This window comes from Bombus affinis, chromosome 5, assembly GCF_024516045.1.
Source record: "Bombus affinis isolate iyBomAffi1 chromosome 5, iyBomAffi1.2, whole genome shotgun sequence".
Classification (NCBI taxonomy): domain Eukaryota; kingdom Metazoa; phylum Arthropoda; class Insecta; order Hymenoptera; family Apidae; genus Bombus; species Bombus affinis.
Genome location: NC_066348.1, coordinates 15677654 through 15698060, shown reverse-complemented (window position 1 = coordinate 15698060; position 20407 = coordinate 15677654). Strand labels below are relative to the sequence as shown.

The 20407-nt window shown below is 42.5% G+C and overlaps 2 protein-coding genes and 1 long non-coding RNA gene across 8 annotated transcripts in view; 1 reads left to right on the top strand and 2 right to left on the bottom strand.

Moving 5' to 3' along the window:
• Nucleotides 1-6314, bottom strand: part of LOC126916049 (uncharacterized) — a 31088-nt gene extending 24774 nt beyond the window's left edge. The window contains exon 1 of the long non-coding RNA XR_007710405.1: nucleotides 6111-6314. This is a non-coding gene — a long non-coding RNA (uncharacterized LOC126916049). The remainder of the gene's footprint in view (nucleotides 1-6110) is intronic.
• LOC126915979 (protein gustavus) overlaps nucleotides 1-14191 on the top strand; it is a 156022-nt gene extending 141831 nt beyond the window's left edge. For 4 of the 6 annotated variants that reach the window (XM_050721292.1, XM_050721290.1, XM_050721287.1 and 1 more), the window contains exons 2-6: nucleotides 2539-2990; nucleotides 6933-7162; nucleotides 7651-7981; nucleotides 8054-8212; nucleotides 8304-11863. In XM_050721292.1, the coding sequence (XP_050577249.1) occupies nucleotides 2539-2990; nucleotides 6933-7162; nucleotides 7651-7981; nucleotides 8054-8212; nucleotides 8304-8443 (1312 nt within the window). In that variant the 3' untranslated portion in view covers nucleotides 8444-11863. Of the gene's footprint in view, nucleotides 1-2538; nucleotides 2991-6932; nucleotides 7163-7650; nucleotides 7982-8053; nucleotides 8213-8303 lie in introns of all 6 variants that reach the window. The other 2 variants (XM_050721288.1, XM_050721289.1) reach the window with 1 other exon arrangement.
• Nucleotides 14192-16959: 2768 nt separating this feature from the next.
• On the bottom strand, nucleotides 16960-18910 carry LOC126917005 (uncharacterized). Its single transcript, XM_050723390.1, has 4 exons — nucleotides 18685-18910; nucleotides 18323-18597; nucleotides 18040-18170; nucleotides 16960-17098 (listed from the first exon to the last, which is right to left on the bottom strand). The coding sequence occupies exons 1-4, from the start codon at nucleotides 18908-18910 to the stop codon at nucleotides 16960-16962; spliced, it is 771 nt and encodes a 256-aa protein (XP_050579347.1).
• Nucleotides 18911-20407: the final 1497 nt, after the last annotated feature.

Sequence of the window (20407 nt, the reverse complement as noted above, 5' to 3'; positions counted from 1 at the left end):
ACTTTCTCCTGTTCCGGACAGTCGTAATATTGTTCGCGATTAGCCGGCGTGGCTGACGGAGGCGAACGCCGTTAACGGACCCCAATGAGCGCACGTCAGCAACGACCATGACGACTCGAGGAGAACGAAGGGCGTCTCGTTCGGTTCACGGCTCCGCCGTGAAGCAAATTAAACTCGAGCTTCTTCGACCGCGTCTCCTGTTTCGCGCGGTCCTAACTACTAGTTTCTTCGACCCGTCGATGATTAATTGTCCGCGTTTCGCAATCGTTCAAAGAGGAAACGACGATCATAAGTGCTCGCCTTGAACGTAACACGCGAGCAAAATTTCTTTCAAAACTCAATCGACTTTCTAGCTCTTGCAGCAGCGTGGGAACGCGCTAGTTTCGATTAATATCGAGCGCTCGAAATTCAAGGGATTTCGGAACGATCTAAAACCGGGTGCGCGTTATAACGAGGGCATCGTTGTAATATTTGGGTAGTTGCGAAAGCCAGTCGAGTTTTTGTTCGATAGTAATATGCGGAATAATGTTTCGGACAATGGCACGGTTCCCAAGGGACCTTGAACTCCTCCACAGACTTCCAAGGGTGCATCGTCTGAGAAAGAGAATTTCCGCTCCTGGAAATTACGTGCTCGATGTAATTTCTGCGCGCGTAAACTCGTTTCACAACACCTAACGAACGGCTCTGGCGTCGAAAGACAGAGCGTTGTTCGACTCGCGATGAGGACAAGTACCGTTTGATGAAATTTGTGGGAAAATCATCGAAAACCCTGTTTATTTACCCGATGATTATGAAATATTCGTTCGTCTGTATCTTTCAGTGGATTTCCCGCGTAGATTTCTTTTGGCGAGTGTAATAATCTCGGGAAGCAAATCAGAGCCGGATTCAGGATGTCAGTGTCCGGTATCCGTGGCCGGAAGCGTGCCTTGGTTCACGGATACGACCAAACCAAGATCCAGACGAAATAATGGAATAGGAAAAATTGGAACGACCTCGTGGCGCTACAGCCGTGTTTTGTCTCTGTTCGTTTTCTGAATCGTGGCTCGTTCTCTCGTCGCTTGTTTCTCACGTCCTGTCACTTCGAACATGCAACTGGTTAAGAGTCGCGAGAAAACGCACGACCATCATTGCGCTGAAAGACGCGCCGTCCGGTCTGTCGGATCGGAGCTCGAGAATGCGCAATGTCGACGATTCGAGATCAACTCGAAGTGAGCTTACACGCCTTTTCTCTTGGAACGTTAATCTCACGTTAATCGCAGCGGTCCAGTCGATGGTTAACCTTTAATTGAAACGAACGTTAATGGACGATAGGTCGACGCGTTTCTCCACACTGATTTAAGTGGATTTCCAGAACGAATGGAATTACAACGGCATTAATGGAACATCGAGCCTGGCGAGACTTGCTTCTCGAAATCGCTGCCTTTCCGGCTAGCTCCGCGATGAAACGTAATTCCTCGCCCAGCGTTCGTTATCAGCCGGCCACGGCCTTCCACAGACCTCGAAATTTACATCCAGCGACTCTTTTATCTTGACTCTTTGGTCAACGTAATCGCGGACGACGATTAATTCGAGATATCGACGAGGAACTGGCTTTTATAGCGAGAACTGCGTCGCGATTTAATTTAAAAAATGATCTTAACGCATTTGTCTTAACGCATACGTAGACACACGATTGCCGTAGCAGGTGGGAAAGAGATATTGGAAAAGAGAAATTCGTTTAATCGACGTCCGATCGAAAGCGACGATTTTCCGCTGGTCGAAGGATCAGCGAGCTTAAAATCCTCCTCTCCGTTCGGTTCGTAAAACCCCGGTGGGCTGCGGTGACACGAAAATCCGCAAGCTGGAAGCTCCTGTAATCCATTGCTCGGTGCCGGTGTGTTGCGTGTCGCGATATTGTCCACGTCGAAAGTGAGTCGCGGAAAACGTACGAGACAAGGTACAAGCTGTGCCGAGCAGCGTTTTCTGCGCTTCGGGACGGTGTCTCGTTTTCGCGGTGCAATTTATGCGCGATATCAAGCAAGGCGACGAGCTACACAACCGAACGGCCGCGAACACGATATGCAACGAATTTATTAGGATATTATTCGACATGATCACCACGGTAATAAATATCGCGATGCAACGTGCAATTTAATCGTTCTAGCGGGCTTCAATTCGATCTGTACTTGCAATACCTATCTTGATCGTTTATGCATTCTTGCGCTATACCACGCTTTATCTCTCACAAAACGGTATATCAATCTAACACGATATAAAATCCACTCCAAATGAAACTTGATATAGTGCAACGTTACTACAAAAATCCTTCGTTAGTTAGTTAGTTAGTTAGTTGATGGACTCCCAATCGAAAGAGAAATACAGACCATCGCGAAAGACCAGAAAACGAACGGGCAAAGAGAGAGATAAACACTCTGAGGATTAGTAGTCGCGCGATAGTGCTTTCCCAGTGAGAAATCGACCCCCTAGTGTGTCCCCTGAAGTCGCGTTGAAGCGAGGACAATTAACTAACCAGGTTTTTCCACTGTGTTCGCGTTGCAGGTACAAAGCGAATCGTTGCGTGAGCGGGGGCGGTGGCCGCGCAAACAGTGCGACTGGCGGTACCGGAGGCGGTCTAGGTAACGGAGGCAGCGGCCGCGGGGGCGGCGGGGGCGGTAGCCCCGGTAGGGGCGGCGGCGGAGGCGGAGGAGGCGGCGGCGGAGGAGGCGTTGGAGGAGGCGGAGGTCGCGGCGGAGGACTAGACGGTGGCGCGGTACCTGCTACGCCACCGACCATCAGCCGTTACCATCACCGCTACCATCATCACCATCATCATCGTAATCACGACCACGTCACCACGACCACCACGGCGGACGCCACTACCATCACTGGCGTCGCCTGGCACCTCAGGCACAAACTACCCCTTGGAAAACAGTGCCTCGAACATCGTCTTCAGCACCGGCATCACCATCGGTCCCCCTATAGGGCCGTAAACATGGGCCAAAAGATTTCAGGTTAGGAATATACCTTTCTTCGAACAACGATCAAAATATACGATCAGTCGACCACGATGATTTCGGGTGTCGGCGTTCGTCGCGAGATTTCTGGGTGGGTGAAGGGGATCGAGCGTGGGCGTCGAGAACCGGTTCACTCGTCGAAGGTAACTTTGGCTGGATGATACATCCAGAGATTAGGGTTAAATAACTCTTTCGTTATAGCTTGTAGGTGGGTTCATGTAGTATCGTAGTATACATAGGAGTTGAATTTGAGCTACATTTTCGGATGATGCATAAATCGAAACATACAGAAAGTTCGATGATCGTGTAAGAATTGTTTGTTTGTTTTTTTTTTTTTTTTTTATTAATTTACCTTAGAATTTACCATTATTTATCTTCTGTAACTCGTGGAAGTAAGTTGTTCGTTTCTTGAAAATTGAAGATTAAATCGTGTACTTAAATATCGAGATTAAGAAATTAACGAAAGGCGAGTTGCATCGGTTTAATTTCTGAAAGGCTCGTTCGTTGATTAAAATAGCATATGGAGTAGAGTAATATCGTAAAGTTCAGATTATCTAGGACAAGCAGATAGTTTAGCTACCTATTATTGTTTGAGGATACGTAGTACATGTGTTTAGTAGGTTTAGTAGCTTTCTAACGCAGCAGCGTTATATGATGCAATACAACGTCGAGACCGAGTCTAAGAGGTTGATTCACCTCGTCGGACTTCGTCCAGGGTCAAGGCCTTTGACCGCTCTCGATTTTACCTACCTGCTCTCAGGTAGAAGCTCGAACAGGTCCTCGAGACCGAGATTCTATCCTCTGGCGAAGCCCGGTGTGTATAAAATACCAAGCTGAGAGGAGAGTTCAACTCAGCAGCACTCAGTCGTTTGATAAATTTTTAATACCGCGAAACAAAAAGTTTGCTGATTAAACTTATCTCATTGAAAGTTAGCATTCGAACGGTTCTCCCCCCCCCCTTTTTTTTATCAAACATCCAAGCATTCTCTTTATATCCCGATCGAAAAGATGTCCAAAATGTAAATTTCAATTCGTTCGCGGGAGCTTTGCCAATAAAACCTACATTACGAAACACAAACTACGCGCTATTACGAACGACAGTTCTGCAATTATCCAGCTGGTATAAATATCCTAGATAATTAGCCAATTAAATTTCCGATTCTGATTAAAAGGATGGCCGGATCGTTAAAAGAAAAATCTCGCGTAGACCGTTTGTCGCCATGAATCAATTCCATAGATCGTGTAGAGCTTCCCATCGCGCGTCCCTCTGTCATGATTTACACTGGCCATTTGCCCGCTTCCGGAGATTCATTCTATGTCTCGGTGGCGCGATCGTGCAACGACCCTCTCTCCCTGTGTCCGCCGGAGCCTGGCCGCTTGTCTTTTCGGGAAATTTGTCGCCCTCGACCGCAGCCAATTCGCAGCTCAGCTGCACCCGTGAAATTTACGAGGCAAGTATACATGGCAGTGAACTGTGTGACACGGCGAGGGCTACTGTTGGTATATCGTAGAGTGGGGGGAAAAACTCGGCAGTAGCCAGGTCCAGGGTGTCTCGGTGTCTCGGGGCAACAACGAAAAAAAGACAAAAAGATGTACGCGACGAACGCGCTCAACCTCAAAGAAGAGAAAGAGAGCCGAAAGGTCGTCTGGAGCCGGATACACGCGAGTTCGTGAAAGGGCCTTTCTATCAGTACCCCTCGGTTTTTTGGCCACGAGTGGAAGCAAGACGGACGTGTGTAGACCCTTTGAAATTCTCGCGCTGCTTTCCAGAACCCTCGTTTCAGAACCCTCGAACGCGCGCACCAGCTAGGGAACAGCTGCCAGAGCAAATAAACCAGCATCCAAGGATATCGTTCTCTCGAGGCTAAAGACCAAACGCGGGAAAGAGAGGGCGAACTTTCGAAAAACCTTGAGCGAGGTCTGATCCCGCCGGACGGGGTCCCTTCGTTATTTTTATTCCAGTCTTTTTTCCCCCGTTCCTCGGCAAATCTACCCGGTGCTGGCAGCCCAGGTATCTCCGGGATACCGCGCCACGAGAATCCCACGGACGCGCCCTGAATTATTAACGACCCCGTGGAAATTTAACCCGCGTGGAATTTCAGTGACGATCTTCTTTTCGTTCGACGTATCCGGGTGATCGATGATCGTACGACATTCTGCCTCTTAACACTTATACTATACGCGCGCGCCACAGCGAGCTGTACGTTTTCACCGCGCTCGGACAAAGGCCAACCTGTACGCTGTCGATCGCGCATTTTTCCAAATATCGAGAACTACTATCCGCTACTTAAAAAACAAATTATATTTTTCGGTAATGATTTCATTTAACCCTTTGAGTGCTGTGGGCGCATATAGGTGTCTGGCGAAAGCTATCGGTGTGGACTAAGGACATATATATGCGCTTTCTGTAAGTGCCCGGCATGGGCTAAGGACGCATGTATGGGTTTTCCAATTTTTCCGAACACCCACGCAGAAGTAATACTGTTACGTTTGTGTGAAATAAATATAAATGCATTCCTTACGGCAGTAAACAAATGCCAATAGTGGCTCGTTATCGTTGAAGTGGTCACCACTTGTAAGAAAACTCTACATCTGGTTTTTTTAGTTTTCTCAAGCACTGAATTTTTCACACACAACTAAATCATTAACTTGCGTTATATTTACTAAATTTAGTTTTCTAGTTTATTGTTTTCTAGTTTATTGCCCAAATTCTAGTTAACTGTAAATTTCAATGTTTATAATAAATAATTAAAAATAACTAAAAAATAATGCTCTCGAATTATCTAATCTCGTGCAAAAGAATTACTATAACTTATTACGATTTGCGCTTTGAATAGTCAATCAACAGAGTTCGGTCTAACGAAAAAGTATTTCGTCCACAGCGATCGTCAGCGCTAGACGCGCGCCGTCCGTACGGACGACATAGGCCGCGAGTAGTCAGCACTCAAAGGGTTAACGATTTCATATATTGTTTATGCAAAACATTAAATTAAAAATATAACAAAAATATAGGTACAATTACAAACATTCGAAAGATGATTTAAAGATAGATAACACGACGTAAACGTGAAATTAAAAATTCATAATACATTTTAATATCTTCTTGCAACGTGGTACCTGTAGATGTTTATGTGAAGAGGACGTTGGCCGTGAGGTTTAGAGGACGGAGGTCCGAGATTGCCCGTTGTTGTAACCGTCGAATATATTTAAAATAATAAATTAATATACAGCCGTATACGCGAGTCGTTAATACGAAGTATAAATCGCAAAATAAGATAATGGAATAAATATTCGTAAAATGCTCGTCGCGTAGATACTCGATATTTACTGTCGCTCGCGATCGCGTCCGTGTATTTATACTGGTCGGAGGAAAGTCGGAGAGAATTCAAATTCGTTTTAATTCAACGGTTGCTTGTAGCGGCGATATTGTTTTGCCCGGAGTCTATTTGTTTTTACACTACCTGTAACCGATCTTGATACTCCGAGGCAAAACAACAACATGATTTAAATTGCCCTCTGACGCATGTGCCGCTATATTTCGTTCAGTTATAACTCTAGTCATAACTAATAGCGTGACTTCTTAATTAATTTGAACACCGCTAGATTGATGTATTTTATTATACACCGTACTTTATAAAAGCAAAAAAAAAAGCGGGGCAGTTAATTGGGAACAGCTCCAGGTTAACAATAACTAATAACAAATAAAAATAATTTTTTATTTCCCCGTTTGGTCATGCAGCGGTGTACTTTACAGAGGGGAAATCTCCTTATTCGGTTGGCTAAGTGTTAACAGGCGATTCGAAAGTGAAATAAAATCGTTTTATTAAAATTCCCTACGGGATTAGAATCGCGTTAAGTTTCAAGGTATTATAGAATATGACGTATAGAATATGATATGAAACGAATGACTAACGGATCTCTTTATTTTTATTTTTTCAGGCGGTGTGAAAAGCGTGACACGTGAGGCTGCAGCTGGATCTGTTGGTGGAGTTGGCGTCGGCGGTGGCGGCGTCGTAGCGTACAAACCCGTGGTACCAAGAGAGCTGGCGCAACATTTCGCGAGGCCACCACGGCTCGATGTCCTGCTCGACATGCCACCCGCCTCGCGGGAGACGCAGATTCATCATAGCTGGAACGCCAACGACCGTAGCCTCAACATATTCGTCAAGGTATATATCCCAAGAATGCGCACGGTGAACTTGGAATACTCGCTACGATCTTTCGTTTTTCGATTCTTTCAAAATTCCTTCGTTCTTTACTGTTTGTAAATTTAGCTTGACGCGTTGTTTTCTCAAAATATATCCATTATTCCAGCCTTTTTTACTACGTTTCTAAAGTTTCCTTCTACGTCTCTATATTGATAAAGTCCAGAGGAGATAAAGTCCATGTTTCCTATATTAAAACGCTTACTCAACACTTACTCGACTCGCAGCAAGCTATACGCTTCAACCGCGTATTTTTCCAAGTATCGGGGACTAATATTCGCTACTTAAAAAACAAAGAGGTCTAAAAATCATTTAAGTCAATTCTATTTTGCGGTAACAAAAAGTATAGAAAAATATAGGTAAATTATCGTATGGTATCTATCGTACCTTCCTACAGATTTATTATGTGTAATCGTACTGTATGTGTTATTGGTGAATGATTTCTGTTTCAGGACGATGACAAATTAACGTTTCACCGACACCCAGTGGCTCAAAGCACAGATTGCATAAGGGGGAGGGTAGGATACACGAAAGGTATGCATGTCTGGGAACTGTTCTGGAGCACGAGGCAAAGAGGCACGCACGCCGTAGTGGGCGTCGCGACGGCAGAGGCACCTCTTCACAGCGTCGGATACCAGAGCCTGGTTGGCAATAATGAACAAAGTTGGGGTTGGGATCTCGGTAGAAACAAGCTTTTGCACGACTCGAAGAACAATGCCGGTATCACCTACCCGGCTCTACTTAAACCCGACGAAACGTTCATTGTTCCTGACAAATTCCTCGGTAAGTAATGTTATGATTTCACGAAATACTAATACCTTTTGTGACACGTACTAATAAAAATTTGTTTTTCAGTGGTCTTGGACATGGACGAAGGTACGTTAGCTTTTGTTGTGGATGGTCAATACCTTGGAGTCGCATTCAAAGGCCTTAAAGGCAAAAAGCTGCATCCTATTGTATCCGCTGTATGGGGACACTGTGAAATCACGATGAAATACATCGGTGGACTTGATCGTAAGTAGCGATAGAATCATTAAACGCTCAAATAATCTTATATGTATGTTTAAAATTAACAAAGTAATAATATAATTCGTAATTGTTTCAGCCGAACCATTGCCTTTGATGGATCTTTGTCGAAGAGTGATTCGAAAACGAATCGGCAAGGATAAGATAGAGGAGAAAGTGAATGCGCTGAGCTTGCCGTTAGCGGTGAAGACTTATCTTCTGTATCGTGACAGGAGGTAACTACCGAGTGCTAGCTCCGAAACCACTACTACCACCACGATTACGACTGTGAACACCACCGCCCTATTGAATCATTGCCACCACGACGCACAGGGGAACGCCCGCTACCCCGTCGCAAGCCACCGAACGCACCAGCCCATAAGCCGCTTGTACGACCCATGGTGTTTGTATCCATGTAAGGATAAGTCGAGACGAGCACGATCAACGTTGTCGTCGTCGTCGTCGTCATCGTCGTCGTCGTCGTCTTCGTCTACATCTACGTCTACGTCTACGTCTACGTCTACGTCTACGTCTACGTCTACGTCATCCTCATCATCATCGTTGGCATGATATTTGTCACCATTATCATATGTTCATCATTGTCGTTGTCATAGTCGTTGTTAATCTGATCGTTATCGTCGTTGTCGTTCCCGCATACAATCGGACGAAGCTACGAGAAAAAAAAAAGAAGAAAAATCGGACGCGCAGACGGGACACATACGCGAACCGTATCGGGTCTAGCGAATTATTTAGATAATATTGTTGTCTTGTGTTAACGTCGATATGATTAAAATCATGACGAAATCTTTATTAATTGTTAATAACGAAAAAGTGACGTACGATGCAAGTTTCCGAGCACATCGCTCGACGCTGTTATTTTGTCACTCTATTTTCTTTTTCTTTTATTATTATTTTTTTTTTTTTTTTTGTAGTCCTTTAAGTTATCGCATTTCTAGAATGTTCTGCGTCTGACGAAGAAGATGCAAGGTGAGAAATCGAGGACCTGAGTGTGAGGATGAGAATACATACACGTTGCGGCTCGGTCAAGAGGAAAAATCAATGGAAAAAAAATGATCACAAGAAAAATAGTTCTTCACACAGTTGGCCAGTAAAACGTTTAGTCGAGTCTAAAGGCTGATACGGATAACGTTTCGGTTATTAGTCAACAATGGGTAGCGGGCTTGTACTAGTCCGGGCACACTGCGCTAATAGAAAACAAGAAGACAATGGAATAGAAACATACATTTGCTTCACAACTTGAGCGAAGAAAAAAATCGACGAAACTTCGAGTAGATGTCACTACGCGGACAGTTGTTGCTCACGCGGCTATCGAAAAAGAAAATGTGTGTATAGTGACGAAGATGCCAGTCGATCGAACAGCCACCTTCCAATAGACTCATTTTTCAAATATTTTCTAAGCATGCTAGGTCTAATAAAATATAGTGGTGTACATGGTTCGTGGATGGGCACGAGAAAAACGAAAGAGAATTTTGAGAAATATATATATATATATATATATATATATATATATATATATATATATATATATATATCGCATATATATATGTATATATGCGATTCAATGAGTAACACGCCTCTGATTGTTCTATGTATTTCGTCTTATTTTGTTGTTCGTTTAGTTAGAAAAAAACCCTTAAAGGAAGCATACGTATCACAGTTAGAAATTATCACTAAATGACGTTTGGGCGGAACTTTACGAACAAAGGAGCCACGAAAATTTATAGCGTTATACGAACATCGATCATTTGAAGATGTTTTAACGAAACTGGATGAAGAGAAAAGCGATAGACAGCAGTAACTTACCGCGATTAAGTTAATTGAAGTAAAAAAAAAAAGCAAGAAGAGAACGAAGAAGATTAGGTGTACGTAGTTAAACGTTTTAGTTAGTTAAACGGCGAGCGAACGAACACGGTCATATTACGGCTGAGTATATTCCAAACACGAATTAAAACTGACTGGGAGAGTGAAAAAGAGAGAAAAAGAACTGCTGTGGCATTAGTGTGTGAATGTTATGTTTATGATACAATGCAAAATCATGCCGACGATCCTAAAAATATAATCACGATGACGATGACGCCCATGAATGAATTGCGATGATAGTAAAAAATTCTATCGGGCGTGTTGCTACCTATACTATTAGCATGACAAATTATGACTGGTCCCTAGTAACTCTAATCTTACGTTTAATCTTACGTTTGTCGCTTAAGTTTAATCATAATGTGCCGTTTAACGGCGATGTCGATTTGTACATAGGATATAATTATAATAATGATAACAATAATAATAATAATATCTATCGGTACGACAATGAATGTATTGTGGGTAGTGATTGTATCAAAGACCGTAAGGACGAACCGAATGCGAGAAAAGAAAAGAAAAGAAAAGAAAAAAAAAGAGGAAAAGATAAGAAAATATAAGCATAATCCTCTCGTATGAGAATAAGAAAATGCCGAGGCAAAACTATCGATGAAAACAGCGCTCCACTTTTCCCTTTTGTTCACGAAGGTACCATTTTCTTCTGTTTACTTCATTTCCTTATATTTCTTTTAAACTCTTTGGATTTCTTTACATTTTCTTTAGACTTTCCACAAACGAAATAAGATTTCTTGCTGATACCACGCATTGTTGTTCATTCTCGTCGAAAGCGAGTTCCACGAAGGAACTCGCGTTACAAGAACGCGTCTTCCAGATTGTCTGGCCGGACATACAGTTACATCTTTCAGAAGAAAAAAGATTGCCATCCTTTTTCTTCTAACGAGTGAAAACTTTTGTACCATAGACCATGGCCACATTTGTTTAACGACCCACCGAGTTCATCGATATATCGCCAACCGAAGGTTTCAATGACACGCACGATCTCGCAATCGGCAGCCACTGCGTCGTGATCTTGCGGTCCTCAATACGCACACCCAAATCACTGTCTGTTAGAGCAATGTTCATCCTTACTATCTTTGCTCGATTTTCCGCTCGGTCGAGATCACTTCTCGAGCTACGGAAAACGCATCAAGAAAAATGGAAAAAGCAAATTTAAAAGGTTCGTGACGAAGGAGAGAAGGGAAAGAAAAGTGAATGCTCGCCACGAACATTCGAAATTATAGCTAGTGCAAGATCGCACACCGTGTGTGTCGCGCAGCGGTAGAGGAATTTACCAAGATCATAGTGACGTGACGTCTTTGTCGTGGACGAGAAAACCTCCGCCTCGTTTGTAAGAATAAGGAGATGAAAGAAAATAAATAACAGGACAGTTATCTCGAGTGCGACGTGGCCGTTCGTCGAAGACTTCTGCCACGTTTGTAAGAATAAAAGAGATGAAAGAAAATATCGATAAGAGGGCGATTTTCTCGAGCGCGGCGTGGCCGGAAAAACACACCGCTCGTCGAAAACCTCAGCCTCGTTTGTAAGAATAAAAGAGACGAAAGAAAATAGATAAGAAGACGGTTCTCTCGAGCACGGCGTGGGCGTCGTGCGTGTTGTCTCGTATGCGTGAAACAAATGTCTCCGAATGGAAGTAAACAGAGCACACAAATAGCGAGTATAACGAATGAAATTGTATAAGGTTAACTACGTATAGAAGAGAAGAGTCAAGAAGGGTGTCTTCGACAACGCAGAGAGAGAGAGAGAGAGAGAGAGAGGGAGAGAGAGCGAGAGAGAGAAAAAAGAGGAAAAGGAAGGATTCACACACGCGCAGAAAAAATATTTTCTTTTTTCCCAGGAGTAATACTCTCCTCTGACTTCGTGTTGTACCTATTCTTTACCAACTATTTTCTATATAAACCAACGGATGATTTCATTTTCTCTTTATGCGCGTGTCACGCTCCAAGCTAGAGACAGGTCAAGAAAGAAGATAATAGAGTTTAGCAAGAATGTTGTATATATTATTGATTAATGATTAATATTAATATTATTATTGTATCGGCTCGATAGTTTAATTGATTAATCAATTATATCGTGGTAGTCGGCATAATTGTGGATTCAGTTTTTGTACGGTAGGAAGAACGATCTACTTAATGCGATCGATCGATCGACAAGTATTATAGATTGAAAAACGGGTAGGTAAGTTCTCTTCGGCTCGTCGCTTTATGATTACGATTTTACTACTCGTTTTTAGTTTTTCTTTTTCTTTTCATATTTCGCGTCCGAGCGACGATGCTTTCGGGATAAATCACAGAGACTTTCTATTATTTAAATCGCATCGAAGATTTAACGAAAGATTATGGATTACACCGAATAAAGCAAAGTAAAAAGTAAAGAAACGTGTTTTTATACCGGTGCGTGCTCGTGTTCTATCGCAACGCGTTTTCTTCTTGCTTTCTTTTTTTTTTTTTTTTTTTTTTTTACATATTTCTTTTATCGATAAGCGTATTTTACATTAATTTCTTTTTTCTACGTTCTAAATTTTAGTCTTCGTATTTCGACGTTCTTTTCTTTATGCATGGTTATGCATATTAGACGATACCCTTTCTCAGGTTGATCTAATTTTCTCTTTTTACTTAATTAATATAGTTGGTCTTAAAATGAAAACGCATTAGTCGAAATTATTTTATCTATGTGCGATTCGACATAAGGATTGATCGATCGATCCAATGACCCAATGGAATAATTTTCCTTTTAGTATGCGTCAAACTTCACGCGTTCAATTCACAAATAGGACTTCCGTTGATGTTTTATCAACTCGGATGATCGAGTTCAAGAACGAACAATATAATTATCAATGATCCGCGCGAAAAACTGATAGCTCGATCGATCGATCGTCCAATGGAATATCTTCACGATCGATAAAGGAAACGCGGTAACGTTCTATTCATTTCCGCTGTCGTTGCGGAGGATGTTTGAGAACTACGGGACAGAAGAAAATACAAAAAAATCACACGAAAAGCGTGGGTGTTTCGAAATATTTTTCGTCAACTGCCTGCTGCCTGCCTGTGCAAACTACGTTGCCTCAACAAATATGTCTAATTTATTGACGATACGATAATTAGCGGGACATTTAAGCTGCGTGCGTGTAAGTGATAGCCGACAAAATAAGATGCTGTGTATGTGTGTATGTACGCGTGTGCGTGTACTTTCGGCCGAGAATGAGTGTGAAAGAAGCGAGTAAACTGAAGGGTGTGTGAGTGAGTATGAATGAAAGAAAGCCGGAACAAGGAATGAGCGCTCATCTGGCACCGGGTGGTCTTCGACAGGATATTCGTTCCTTTCCCGTTCTATCTGTACGTTGGCGAAAAAAAAAAAAACAATTTTAACGGCCAATCAAAAAATGTATCCAAGTCTCGTAAATATCGAAATAAGCATAACTAAAATGAAGTTGGTTGCATGGAAAAGGTGAAAGAACGCGATATGTACAAAGACCACTCCCGGCCCAATTTACAAGCCTGTTTCACATAATGTTCTTTTCTCATGTGTTCTTTTTTTTTTCCTTTGAAGCCTGAACTATTGCAACGAGCGATCTCACGTCTATTTAAGCATAAGTTTACGAGTTTAGCATGGTATTGCTGTATAGTGGCGAGTGAACGCGAAGAATTTATAAATATGTAATGCCTTAATGTTATATAACGATAATAATGGAATACCGTTACTGTATAATTAGTGACGCGCGAGGACTGGGAGAAACGATGATCGTGACAAGTTAGATAGAACGAAAGGGTGGGCGGTAAGAAAATAAATGACGAACGAACGAGCAAACATAAAGAAAGAATACGTGTAACAGACAAAATAACAAAGAGGAGTGTAGTACGTGCGGCCGTTTGTCTCTATTCTGTTCGTGATTTGATATTTTTTTATAATTCCGACGACGAGGGCGAACGATATTAGAGAGAAAGAGAGAGGAAGTGAGTATAAATGGAGCGTGTATAGAGAACGGACTGCTATCTAAAATAGTTCAGGCTAGATGTCGATGTTTGTAGCAGATAAAGAACAAAAAAAAAAAACACAACACAGCATATTGTAATTAAAATTAAAAGTCATTAATATCGTGTGCTTTTTTACTTATCCGCTACTCGCATCCCTGTCTTTATCAATGACCCACGATTTCGAACTCATCTTTGTGCCGGCCTTCAGCCGCACTTGAAAATGAAGCAACTACGAGGCAATTTCGCTTTTCATTCTCTCCTTGCAACTCGCGTTCTTGGCATTTTTCATCAGGGCACCGATTCGCAACTGCTTCGATTCGGCTGCCACTCCATTTGCGTGCATCTTCGAAATTACGCTCAAAGGTGTGACAATCGATTTGACGTAATTTCGAGATTCCATATCCACATTCGGTATCTTCGAGAATTATGATCGAGGATGTTCCTTCATCTTGCTGAATTAAATTCATTTTTTGTTTTTATGTGGAAACGACCTTCGTGGCCACCCCGCGCTCTCCGAGGAGAGCTTCTACTTCTACGGCTACTTTAAACACCTCTGGCGGTCTGTTACAATCTTTGCTGCCTATCTCAGGCAGTAGGAACGTCTCCTTCCTTCGCGTTTACTTCAATGCTGTTTAAAGTTAAGATGTTGACTGATGGAATAGTTAGTAGCAAATCCAGTTATGTTAGTGAAGGCGATATTTATGTTGAACTAGCGATGGGTGTTAGTTGCTCCATCAACGGTCGCTTGCGAGTGGAAATGACCGTTGAACATGGGAAAAGTTCACTTTTCCCATCGGATCGAACAATAAATCTAAGGAACTTCTCGGCTTGAACAATGTTTTCGAGCAAATAAGTACTTCAACGGTAAAATATAAATCTTTAATTTTGTAATATTTCCTCGACCGAACGATGGCTTCTGATTTATGTCGAGGGTTACGGAACGTAACAGCATGTACCGTTTTAGCGTACGACTCGTCATATATCGCATTTGTTGAAAATAACATGAAATTTAATAGTTTTCTTACGTAATTTGCGCGCATCAATTTTCACATGCTCATGCGCTTGCATTCAAGACAAATCACTAATGGTATCTTTTAACGCGATCAATTTGCTATCTCTGATCTTAACATCTCTACAACGTTTCGTATGTAACAATCGCCACATACCACACATCTATTTACTATGGTATAAGTTAAAAATGACTTACCCAGGTTGTTGGACTTCGATGCGATGTATTCGTACTCCAAGCAAATGTATTTCGCACTTAGATGATTCTTGTTTCCGCATAGGTAACATCGCCGCACTGGTTCCTTCTTGACTCGACACAAGTCTTTATGCACCTTGTACGCATCCACTTTTTGCTCAAATTCGGTACTCAGCATTTTCCTCGTCGTTTTTCAACTTTTACAGCACCTTTCGTAGTGGAAAAACAATTTTCCAGAGTTCGTCTCGTGGGTTCGTCTTTCGATCTCGCGACTTTCATTGTTTCGAATCGCGTTAGCTTATCGTTAGCACCGCACCTGTTTTATCGCTCGCTCGTCGTGGATAATGCTTCGACTTGATTTCAACTCGCTATCGCTACACGAATAATTCTGCCGAATGTTTTGATTCCTGTTTTGTTCAATCTCGACGAGTACCGAAAATTTGTAGAAACTTTCACCTTCTCCGGTTAGTGATGTCTGCAGAGTCATTTATTAGAATCTAAGCAGGAAACAACGGTTACTTTACGCGAACTTTGATCGTTACAACTTACAACGACTCGACGACTCTGACTAACGATTAACCCGTAACTATTCGCAGCTTCCTCACTACTCACTCTCAACTGTCTCGCTACTCAAATCATCGCGGAGGTCTTAGTATCACTGTGCTCTCAACTGACTAACAGTTGTCTTTTATACCACGATTTTGGCATTCCTAGCACAGGGAAGGGGCTGAATTATGGTCACGTACACCTTCTTTAATTACGCCGAGACATGAGAAACCACAGGTATAAGGCCCACTGAAATTTCCAAATTTTCCCTCGTATGTCAACACTTCTATTGCTTTCTACCTAAAGTATTAGGTCATCCTATAAGTTCGCGCCGACTTTTGTGCATACATTTCATGTGTCGATTTATAAACACACGGCGATAAGGGACCAATGCACTTGAAAAATGGGAAGAAGTTGTACAACGAGAGGGGGATTACATTTTTTCATGAAACTGAAAGGTATGTAAACGATCTTAACATATATAACCGCTCGAAAAACGGAACGAACTTATGGGATGACCTAATACATCGGCATTATTCCCAAGGATTTTCTTCGATATTACGATATTTCAGTGAATAGGATAAATTTGTATATCCTTAAGAAGAGGATCCTTAACAAGTTAAGAAGCAAAGGAAGGGAAAAAATATTTTGAAAATCTTACATCCTAATCATCCTTTACTATCCAATACTAAATTTTTCTCCATCAAAATACGATAAATAATAATAAATTTTATCAAAAATCACTCGAGGTATTTAACTTTAATCGTATAATTAGTAAAAAAAAACGTTCTGAATTATTGTTTATTTAACTGTTATTTAATTTATTTAATTGTTCATTTATTTATATCTTGTTTAATAATATATTTCTCGTTTAATAATTGGAAACTGTAACTATTTCAATAAAATTGACCACTTTCCACGTATCCGTATAAAGTTCATATGACACGAAAGATGACACAGTAACATAGATTACAGTCACTGTATCCCTTGGATAATCCGCCAACTGTACGCGGTATCAGGAAAGCTGTGAATAAAAAATAAAACACATCCCTCTTCTTCTTCTTACTATCATATATTTTATTTCTACATGCAACGTACATATTCTGATTGTAAGTTTTAGTTGATCGCGTGTTTCTCTACGATCCTGAAGAAACTTCTTCGTCGCAGCCTCTGTAAAGCACCTCGCACTCCTCACCACGAACCCCTGCCTCCCCGGCGTCCCGTACCAATCGGAACCAGCCGGAAGACGATTTCAAAGATTTCTCCACGCTTCGTCTGAAAGCACACGAACAATCTGAATCAACTTCCTCTTCCTCGCGAAATATCCGTAACCGCGGTATTCCTTGCCAATATAGGAAAGTGAGAAGCATCTTTAACGCGTTGAATGCCATCGGTGTCACTGGTGACCGGCCTATCAAGATTAGTATACAATAACTATAAATTTTTTATTATTACCGTCGTTGCTAGAATGGCGTGACAAAATTAATTCAGTATAAAAAATATAAAAAAATAATTTTATTTGTACATGAAATATAAATTTAGTATGTACGCCCCCCCCCCCCCCCAGCAACAGTGGCTGTCGATCATGGAAAAACCAGCTTTTACATTAGCGAACAATGACCATAAAACCATAAAAAGTTTCGGCTTGAAAAATATATGACGGCTTGAGGGTAAAGTAAATAAACCTGCCGGTTGTTTGGGATTATTGCGGGTTCGAATAAGTATGATCCAGGGATGGATTATAGTTTATGATAGGTCGCGGGACATGACAACACGGAACAATTACTTAGCAATGCGAACGAGCTACATGAGATAATTCATAATCGCAAAAAATAAGCGAATCGAGCGAAATTGCGTAACAGCGCCATGGAGGTCACCGGTGACCCCAGTGAGATAAATTCATTAAAACGATGATTATACACCGTAACGTATCTCTTGCAGGTAATATTTCAACGTTATATGTATCGCATAATAAAAAATTTATCGTGACGCCACGGCCAAACCTTGTAAAACTGCCGTGGTATTCAACGCGTCGATATTCCTACGACGTTGCAAATGGCATTTCGAGAAATAAGAGTGAGATACGTCGAAGTTCTCCCGGTCCGGATACCACGACTCGCGTTCGTTCGCGTGACGACACTCTGAATATTAAATTTCTACGCCGCGTCGCGCTGGAAACTGGCCGCAAAGCAATATCGTCGTGTTCTGGAACTCACGTTAAGTACTTGGCGAGTATCTTGCCGGTAGCACCGAACGCCTTCGAGAGCTTCCGATTCTCCAAGCACACGGTTCTCTGTATACATCGTACCCTAGCGTCTTCGTCGAGAACGTCTTCCTGTTCCGGTGTCTGAGGCCAACATAGCAAGTGAGATAAAGAAATCTGCTCGTTAAAACTTTCAACTACCATCTCGTTATAAAGCTATAAGAAACTTTGCATCGATATAAAGAATATCTTAATTACAGAACGAGCCAGGGAATGTTTACGCGTCGAATCCTTACCACTGAATCGAAATTGTACGCAGCGTACAGCTCTCTTTTCTTCCTGGCAGACAGCACGTCCGTCAAAATGTCTCTGCGCTTCGCGTTCACGATCGTGTTCTGAATAATCGCGAAGAGCAACAATAAACCGATGAAGCTGACGATCACGAGCTGCTTCGAAGATGGTCCAAGCGGGTAATCGATCGAGTGCGCTACCGGGTAGCTGAAATGTGGATTATCGTACACGTAAGGCGGCACGTTTTCGCTCCTGTGACGAATAAACGTTCTCTGCGGTGCTGAAAAGCGTAACCACGTTAGCATTTTCCAATATCTATCTATGTCCTGGTCACGATAATTGATTAAAGAAACACGCGAAACGTTACCGAGGAGATAATTATTGGCAGGTACAGGTAGAGTGGGAGGACGCGCGAGAAGCTCGGTAGAACGCGTCATATCCGGTCGAAGCGCGGATTCCTCTCTGCTCGGTGATTCCAGGACGGAGCCATTTCCGGAGAACGGAAACACCGTAGTCTTTGTATCTTGAGCGACGATCGACACTGTGAACGCGCTTAATAATGGAAGAGCTTTCGTCGTTACAGGCAGCAACATTTTTCCTTTCGCACGAATCTTTTATCCGACGAGTGGCTTTCGTTGTTGCGTTTGTCGTTGGCTTTCGATGAAAAAGCAATGAATTACGATACGCGACTGACGGAGGTTTGATGGCGTTCGCTGGCCTTAAGAAGGTGAAAGAGAGAACAGCTTCGTGACGTAAGCAATTGAAGCAGAAGACACGAGAAGCGAAAAAAAAGTAGCGGCAATTTCAGAAATTGCGGCCATCATTCGGCCCGCTGAGCTATCCCGCGACTTCACGCAGAAAACGCCACGACTTATCCTCGAAGCGGTGGTTTCTGTAATGGCAGGCGAATAGGCAGAATCTTTTATTCGCGATGTGATTTTATGCTTGGGGAAGCTACGTCTACGAGATAGACTTTTCCAAGTTACTTATTCTAAGTAACTTTTCTCTCGTTAAAATCGAAGAAGAAGAACGAATGATAACTCGGGAGAGGGAAAGCATAGAAAACGTTAAACAAACGGAGCAAAGACGACGAAAACGGTATAGCATTGCCGAGGATGATTCACAAGGTACATCGTGGTCTTTGATACGAGACAACAAAGGGTGCCTAAGCTTTTCTTCGCAATTGATCCGGCAATTCCTGCGAAACAAAAACTTTCCAATTACAGCGGTACACGCGACGAACCGTAACATTTACCCAATCGTAAAAATGAAAGGTAAATTGAAATCGCCGATGCGCAGCCACTCCGCTCGCACACGCCAGTGTATCACAACGAAGAAACAAAGGATTGCCTGATTTCGAGTGCGTAAAAAAATAAAAGAAAGAAACGTCGTGTTTGATGTAAATGTTCGAACAACGAACAGGGGACCGAGAGTGTGGGCAAATCGGTTGGTTAGGTTGGCTGCTGAATCCAAGGGGTTGCTATGGCGATGGGACGGTCGTCGCTGGCGGGGAGGGAACAGAGGGCTGTTGCCTGGAGGGTTCGTCTGTCTGGAGCCCTTCTAAAGGGGATGATGTTCTTCGTTCTGTCTGTCTGGACTGCTAGCTGGTAGTTTTGCACCGAGTCAGCTGTTTCGCGGACGTTTCCTCCATAAGCTACCCCTAAAGAACGAATTAACTCGCCGCTGCTTGCTTTTTACAACTGTGTAACCCTTCCTCGATATTTTCATCGGATCTTCTTAAGAAAGCAACGACAAATTATTTTACCGTCGTAAATGAGATTGTAGAGGTTCGGCTCGATTCTGCTCGAGCGAAATAAGCAGACTTCCAGACGAAAAATATAATTCAGAATTGCGTTAACAGCTGGTTAAAATGCGTAAATTTACGAACACGAGACATCACCGCGATATTTTGCCGGAGAAGGGTTCCCAGAGGTTTAATAAGAAGAAAGTTCTTTCAGTTCTCGCGACAAGTCTCGGGAAATAATGGACCAATCCTTGCTCTATATTCTCCGAGCTTCCGCCGAGGAAATTTTCGCTCGCACACTTCCAACTTTCCTCCCCGACTATTTATTAGCCGTTCCGCTGGTCTG

Bases quoted from the DNA above. Each gene is read 5' to 3' on its own strand.
- LOC126917005 (XM_050723390.1), bottom strand. From the start codon at position 18,910: ATGTTGCTGCCTGTAACGACGAAAGCTCTTCCATTATTAAGCGCGTTC. The intron at 18,171-18,322 runs GTAAGGATTCGA...TGTTGGCCTCAG, and splicing joins CGTACAATTTCGATTCAGTG to ACACCGGAACAGGAAGACGT. The intron at 17,099-18,039 runs GTGAGTTCCAGA...GTGTGCTTTCAG, and splicing joins ATACTCGCCAAGTACTTAAC to ACGAAGCGTGGAGAAATCTT.